This window comes from Dendrobium catenatum, unplaced genomic scaffold (genome assembly GCF_001605985.2).
Source record: "Dendrobium catenatum unplaced genomic scaffold, ASM160598v2 fragScaff_scaffold_8, whole genome shotgun sequence".
NCBI lineage: Eukaryota > Viridiplantae > Streptophyta > Magnoliopsida > Asparagales > Orchidaceae > Dendrobium > Dendrobium catenatum.
The window spans coordinates 633,528-642,033 of NW_021318470.1; the positions used below are offsets into that span (position 1 = coordinate 633,528).

Sequence of the window (8,506 nt, forward strand, 5' to 3'; positions counted from 1 at the left end):
GTTAAACAAACACAAACATGAACACTCACATACTCGGCTCGGCTCGGTTTGTTTGCAGCCCTAAATACAATAAAAATTTTGGAATTATATTATTAAATAAAATATATGATTTTTAAATTAATTTAATATTTAATTAAACATTTTATATAAAAAATAAATATTTAAAGATATTATTAGTTGAACTGGCCGGTTCTTAAGAAACGGACCGGTTCAACGGTTGGCTGGTTAAGAACCGGCCGGTTCAACAGTTGACCGGTTGAACCGGTGGTTCAAATCGGTTTTGACTGGTTCGTTGCTAGACTGATTCTTGAGGAGGACCGAACCAGCTTTAAGACCGGTTCACAGTTGAACTAGTCGAATCGGTCCGGTTTTCAAAATAATGATAAAATTCATTAAAAAAATAAATTAAATTATAATTCATTTAAATAAATTAGTTTGATAATTTGATTGATTGAAAATTATTTTAATCAACTAAATTTGATAATTAATTTTGATTAAATGAATTAAGGTTTTTCATGCCTAAAACTTGATTTCTTTTGGAAGGCTTTAGGCATTCTTATTTTATAAAACCTTTAATAACAAAAAGATCTCCTATGTGTTGTGTACGACTCCTTTTAGAAATGCTATAATACTTTGAATTTTGGAGATCTTCAAACGAATAATAATACACCGACCAAATATAACATACACGACTCCTTAGGGAAGATATGTTACATTGCATTGCAAGGTCCCTTTCTATCTATCTAATAAACTCTGGGGACTCTCAGACGTACACTTGTCTTCTATATAAGATGGGTGTTCATTTTGAAAGTCCTAGGACTTATAAATTGATAATTTCCTGCACTTAGGGAGTTATCAATATATAAATTCTTTAAAATTAAATCAATAACTCTAACATCTAAAATTGAAATAATTTAAAAGTCAAATACACATAACTTAAACTTCAATTAAATTCCCATTTGGTCTTTAACGATAAACCTTAATAATACATGTAATTCAAATATAAGTCTCTATAGGATATATCAAAGCCACAAAACCTTTTTCACACACTTAGATATTTGCTTGGACAACTAACTTTAGCCTAGACTAGCCCGGTGGATTATTGTGGTTTGATTGTGGGTGTCTTGCCTAGATGACACCTATGTTTGTTTGCTTATTTTTCTGCAAATCATAGCATGCATATTTACTTTCTATTAGTGCACCAGAGAGCTGAGTGAATAAGTGTGGACCGTGTACTTTACTTTTTTGTCTTTATTTTTTGACATTTATAACTGTTCACAACACACTCATAACTGCATTTACTTTTTTTGTGTTTACTTTGCTGCTTTTACTTTCCTGCAAAGTAGAATGTTACTAGGAATGATGTACTTATAAAGAGAAATGTATATTTCATTTTCTTAGAATTTTTGTATATAGATCGAGTTGTATTGTGTCCACTGTTGTAAAAGAATTAAAGATGACTGCTTATACATATACAGACGGGGCTCCAAAAAATAATATCCTCTCTCAAGAGGATGTTTTCCTTTTTGATATTTCATAGAAGACTTGGAGCCTGAAGACCCTAAGCAATCATATTTGATTCTACTTTCTTATAGGTTTAGAACCATTGTTTGTTGTTGGTGGGGTCTGACCACCTTTACTTTACTGCAGACGCTGGGTTGTAATCCGTAAATTCTATATTAATAAAATCAGCTCTTTTATATTAATTTGTGATTCATGCATCATAAGCATACGTGTAGATTTTTAATTTTTGTAAGCATATTTCATTGCATTTGATTCAAATCTCTTTAACCACTCCTTGAATCCTAGGATAGAGCTATTCTTAAATCTTGCATTCATCAGCGATTGTTGTGATTAAGATTGTTAGCTGACAGCCCACTCTAGGCAGGTGGTAAGTCCAGATTATATACACCTTTCTCTCTGCAATTTCCTTAATCTAATAAAATCTAAATCTTTAAATCCAGTGTTAGAGTCTATAATCTAAAGCCTGAAGATGGAAAATTTAATTGGCCCAAATATTTCTTTAGACTTACATATGAATTTTGAAATTATCTAGACTTCATTTTAATCGAGAGTATTCTCTTAGGATATGTAATTAATTATAGGGGCTTGTCCCTATAAGGAGTCTAGATCCCAGAATAATCTAAACCCTATCTTAGTTTCCTTTCTAAGATAGGGGAAATATCTGTGAAACGTAGATTGTTTGTCTTATCTATATTTAAAGTTTAAATTTGTAATAAAAAATAGATAGGTATTGGATTTGTTGTTACAATGAATCCAATATCTACTATATTTGATTAAGGAGGTAAACCTACAATTTATTTTTCTAATTAGAATGATAAGAGAAGATATTCATTATCCCTCAGGATGATTTGTATCTTCCCTATACTATTTCTGATTAGAGAAATAAATTACAATTTTCTTTCTTTCAAATCGATAGTAAAACATTAGTCTGTCCTTCGGGACGGTATAATGTTGAACTATGCTGATTTGACTCAAAGAAATTCATTTAAATATAAATAAAGCGAATCTTGTGGGACGACAGTTTTTTTTTTTAAAAATGGAAAATAAAAATATTTTCTCCCACTGATCTCCGTCAGACGCATGCATGATTGGCTAAATGGAAAAACTAAAGTAGAATGCAATAATGACTTTTAAATGACTGATTTCTACAGGCATTACTATTTATAAATATACATTTTTTTAATTGTGATATTAATCAGTTAGTAGTTCTTTATATCTAAAATTCTCGAAATTAAAAGTAAAATTAAATGAAAATAGGTTGACATTTAGAGGAATTTTATACTTATATGTATTTTGAACATTTTGGAGTTGTGATTCTTGGATATGAATGTACGCCGATTGGGTAATGAAGCATGTAAAATGATTTTCAACTTCTCAATAGTTTAGTTTTTTTATTTTTTGTACCTTATTGTTTATTTTCTTGCTTAATTACTTGGGCTAGAAAGTTAATTTTATGATTTAAGTTAAAAATGATATTATGGTTTTGTGTAGAGTAAATTTATTTACTTTTGCTTAAATTGCATGCTCTTACATCTAGCATCATCTTTACACACTATAATTTGTATTTATTTTGGACACAATTATAATTTTTGTGTTTAGTGGTTTAGTTGTCATGATTATTCGACACGTTTTACGTTGGTTGTTGACTACCTAGCATAACCCTCCATTTTTCTCATTCAGGACTTGGGACATGGCAACGACAATGTTAAGTGTTGTAGAGATAATGATGCTTAGGTGGATGATTGGCTTTACTCTTAGAGACATGATACAAAATAAGCATATACATGAAAAGATTGTAGTAGCTCTAGTGGAAGATAATATTAAAGAGAGTCGCCTTAGATGGTTTGGTCACATAAAATGACGGCCTTACGATGACCTGGTTAGGAAAGTAGATGTATTAGATTTGACTTATGTTAAGAAAGGTAGAGGTAGACCTAAAAAGACTTATTTAAAAAATATTAGAAATGACATTTCTTTATTAGATTTTGATGAGGATTTGACTCTTAACAGGACACAATTGAGAAAAATAATTCATATAGCCGATCCCACATAGTAGGATAAAGGCTTGTTATTGTTGTTGTTGTTGTAGTGTTTTAGTTTTAATAGCTTATGCAGTTTATTTAGTACATCTCTATTGAGCTTAAAAGTAAACACTCGCTCGCATAACTTAATCATTCATCTACAGTGTAATTTCACTTAATTAAAACATATCTCTTGAAGAAAGAGTTTTTATTGGAGGAGATTTAAATGGATATGTTGGTAGAAAGAGATGATTTTAAAAGCATCCATTGTGGCTATGAATTTGAAGCGACTAATGAAGGTGGTAATATCATATTGGATTTTTTTTTTAATTATGATTTTGTAATTGCTAATACCTTTATAAAGAAAAAAAGATGAGTATCTCACCACTTATAAAAATAGATATAATAAACTCAGATTGATTTTTTTTTTAAATAAAAATATAACATTTAGATTGCAAAGATTGTAAATTTATTCTGAAAGAAAGTTTATGTATCAAACATCACTTATTAGTTTTGGACTTTAAGATGAAGGGAAAAAAATTAAAGTAAAATATTATTATAGGATTAGATGGAAGCATTTAAAAAATATTAAGAAAAATATTTTTGAGGGTAAGATTCTAGATCTTAAGATTTTATTTGTGTATGAGGAAGCTAATGTTCTATAGCAAAAGGTAGCTAGTGATATTTAGAAAGTTGCAAAAGATGTGTTTAGAGTATCAAAGAAAAAAATCTCATAATAGTAAAAATAATTAGTGGTGAAATCAAAATGTGTAAGAAAAGATTAAAAAATAAAAAAAAATTGTTATAAATTTTTTTTAGATATAATAATTCTGATTAGTGAAAAATATATAAAAGGCCTGTTAGGATTAATATGCGATGTAAGATCTTAGCTTCTAATGATTTATATAATAGATTAAATACTAGAGAGGGCGAAAGATATATGTATAAGTTAGCCAAACAAAAGATAGGAATAGTAAGGATTTAATTCAAGTGAAGTACATTAAGGATAAAGATCAAAAGGTGCTTTAATTAGAAGAGGATATTCAACAAATGTGGATGAGATATTTTACAAATTTTTTTAATAAAATACAATTAACTTTAGTGACTTAGCACCTTAAATGAAAATAAAGATTTTTTTTTTATCAGTGTATTAGTAAGACCGAAGTTAGAGAAATTTTAAAGAAAATGAAGTGTGAAAAAACTGTTGGACCTGATGATATTCTTATAGAAGTGTGCAAATGTTTAGGAGATGAAGGAATTTATTGGCTTACTAAACTTTTCAATACTATTTTGAAGATTAAAAGGATGTCAGATGAGTGGAGAATGAGTGTGTTGATTTATATTTTTAAAAATAAAGTTGATGCACAAGATTGTGCTAATTTTAAAGAAATTAAGTTAATGTGTCATGCTTTAAAACTATGGGAGAGAGTTATAGAACATAGGTTGCGATGTGACACTAATGTTTCTCAAAATCAATTTGGATTCATGCCATGTAGGTCTGCTATGGAAGCTTTACATTTATTGAGAAGTTTGATGGAGAAGAATAGAGAGAATAAGGAGGATCTACATATGATATTTATTGGTTTTGAGAAAGCATATGATAAAAGTTTCAAGAGAAGTGCTATTGAGAGTTCAAGAAAATAAAGAGGTTAATAATGCTTATATTCAATTCAGTAAGAATATGTTTGCAAGAGCTGGTAATTGTGTTCAAACACAAGGCGGATTGATCAAGTATTTTCCAATTTTAGTTGAATCACATCAAGGATCAGCCTTAAGCTCATATCTTTTTGCTTTACTCATAGATGTTCTCAATAGACATTTACAAGAGGTTGTACCCTGGTGTATGCTTTTTGTTGATGATATTCTTCTTGTTGGTAAGCCTAAAGAGGGAGTTAAAGGTAAACTTGAATAATGGAGGTCAACCTTAGAGTCTAAAGGTTTTCTTTTGAGTGGATCTAAAACTGAATACATGGAGTGTAATTTTAGTAGTAATAGATCTAGTGGTTAATCACTTGTACACTATTAGTATTAATTAATTCACATTTTTTTAATCATATCTCCTATATTTCTATACTTGATTGCTTATTTAATGTGTACTTTATTGTTAAATCATTTTTTTTAATCTTGATATTAAGTGTGAGAATTTGAATTGATGTATTTAGAATCTAAAGTGCCCTATAGAACACCAAATTCACACCATCTCTTTGTTTGCCTTTGTCCAACAATTTGTATATGTATCATCCAATGAACTTCTTGTCAGGATATTTCTTGTTCTCACGCTTATTTACTAGGTTTCTTTTGCTTGTAATTTCTTATTATTTCCTAGAAAGTTACCTGCTCTTAACTTTTTTCATTACAGGTTGTTCCTCATGATGTTATTGAAATAGATGATGATGATAATGATCAAGATGGAGTTGTGATCATTGGCGAAAATCTTTCAAAAAACAAAAACAAACAGCCTATGAAATATGGAAATGGCTGTGAAAATGTAGTCGAGGTATGGGAATGGCAGTAAAAATAGCATAGATTTTAAGCAATATTATACCCTTGACTACATGGAACGGAAATTGCTTGAAATCCATGTTTTTTTTTTCTTTTTATAGTTATTTTACTTTTCATATTGGATATCTTTACCATTTATCATTGGAGTTCAAGCACAAAACTCAAACCTGAAAGTGACGTTTCTTAAGACAAGCAAAAGGGATCCGTTTTAGACCTACTATATTTTAGCTTTCTTGAAGACCAATTTTAGTGCATATGAATACGCTGATGATTATTACGATTTTGGTGAATATGCATGAGTAATAATAATTATGATGATGATACATAAGAATATGACATTGATTTTTCGAGAATGATTATAACCTTAATCGTGATCAATTTAATTTCCTAGACCAGCCACCTCAGATGGAAGCAACTACGCATTGGTTCCAGATTGATGAGCCTGGAATGACAACAAGGAAGTTGTAAACAAATACCTTAATAAGTCCATTAGAAAATTGACACATGTTTCATTATGCTAAAAAATATAAGAATTATCAACAACTTATAAAGATACAGGGCTTCCCCAACGTCGAAAACAAAAGAAGGTATTCTTCGTTTGTCATAGTTTGGGAGATCACGAAATAAGTGGTTTGACCTAACAGCTTGGCTTAACCCTGCATATATAAGTACAAGACAAAAAACCCTTCACAATTATAAAAAAAAAACCCCTTTCCTCCCCTTCTGACATTTCTTCTCTTCACTACATGTTTTCTCCCCCTTACTATATCATTCTTCCTGCAACTAAGCACCCCCTCCCCCCTACTCTCTTTGCCTTTCTTTGCACCGCACTCCTCTACATTATGCAAACACCTCATTGGGACAAGAAAAAATAGAGGATGGGACGGTCTCATCATGAGGTGACTCGGTGAAATTTTGAGCTCCTCGCATGCCCCTCCAATATACATCATTCTTGACATGGCAGACAAATTTTATCCTCGTCTAGGTAATGTGAGCACTTCTTATATACCTTTTTCGTGACCGTTGACATGATAATAGATAAACTTTTGATCTCAATATATTGTACCAACGCATTTCTCATGTTGGTGATGCATAAGATGCATAAGCACTGCTAAAAATTTCCCAAATATTTTTGCATAATAAAGGAATGTCAGAATAAAATAAGGTGTTGAAAAACATGCAATAACGCAAGTTCATGAAAAAATGCATAAAAATGTGCAACATTAAAAAATATAGTAAAAAGTATTTTGCATGAAACTCATTGTTGACGAGGGTGTGAACTCAAGAGAACTTGTGGGTAAAAAAAGTACAAAATGATGTTTTGCAAGTGAGCGAACATAAAAAATACATTATGTTTCGAAGGAAACTCTTCATCACCAATATGGCGCTAATACATAAGCTTAGATCTCGCAATCTAGCACTGAGGAACTTAACATGCTGAAACCTCTAATAGGTTGCCGCATTTCAAAGTGGCGAAAGGAAGCAATGGGAGACAACTAGGCATTGTCCAGAGGAGCTCAAAGTCTAAGGAGGATTATAATATTGTGAGGCGGCTAGGGAGAATATTTTCATTTAGAGCAACTAAGTGGCTTACTGTGGAAATGAGGAGAAATAATAACTTAATTTGGTCATAGGTGCTTTTCATTGAAACATGCCCATTGGTGGCACATATATCACATGATTTGATTGTTAGTGGGGTTCGAGGTGAAAGGTGAACATGCATGGGAGTATGTGCAGTGCTGAGCAAATTGTTGAGTCGTTGGAATGGAGAGTTGGGAGTTGGCTTGCCAAGAAGGTGAAGGGGAGGGTCGGGCCAAGTTGTAAATTGTAATTACTAGTTTGTTTAAGTTGTTGGTAAGGGAAGCAAGATGTTGTTGACTTGTCGAGAAGGCGAGAAAGAAATTGGTGCCAAGTCTACAGTTCAAGAGGTGCCAGGTTGTCGAGGAAGTTGAGATGGAATTCAATGACACACCAAGTGTGATGAATATAATTTTGCCAAGAAGACTTTGCTGACTTGTTGAGGAGGAAACAAGATGATGTCGGAAGATGCTGAGAAGGGAACTCGACGCTTGTCAAGTGGGAACTTCACAAAGCCGAGAATGAGCTTGTTGGCATGCTGAGAAGGTGAACTCAGCATGACGACTGAGATGCAACTCAACCAATGTTGAGAAGGGGGCCTCAGTGAGGTGTCATGAGGATGTTGTCGGCAGACTCTCTGTATTTGCTCGTAGGAGACTGTTGAAATTTTGTTTGAAAACGACAAAGACATGAAAAAAACAGGGGACTTCATTTGGATTTGATTTGAATATTAAATGGGCTAAATACAAACTTAAATGATTAAATAATAGACCTAAGTCAAACGATTAAATTGAACTTGAATTAAATAAGGCTACAATGGGCATGAACTCAAACCGGAATCAAATTTGAACCTGAGTTGGACGACAAGGAACTTGATTTCG

At 31.7% G+C, this 8,506-nt stretch overlaps 1 protein-coding gene across 1 annotated transcript in view; it reads left to right on the plus strand.

Annotated features, from left to right (window-relative positions):
• LOC110112298 overlaps positions 1-6,060 on the plus strand; it is a 16,298-nt gene extending 10,238 nt beyond the window's left edge. The window contains exon 4 of the mRNA XM_028697079.1: positions 5,905-6,060. Coding sequence (XP_028552912.1) covers positions 5,905-6,060 — 156 coding nt within the window. The remainder of the gene's footprint in view (positions 1-5,904) is intronic.
• The last annotated feature ends 2,446 nt before the right edge of the window (positions 6,061-8,506 follow it).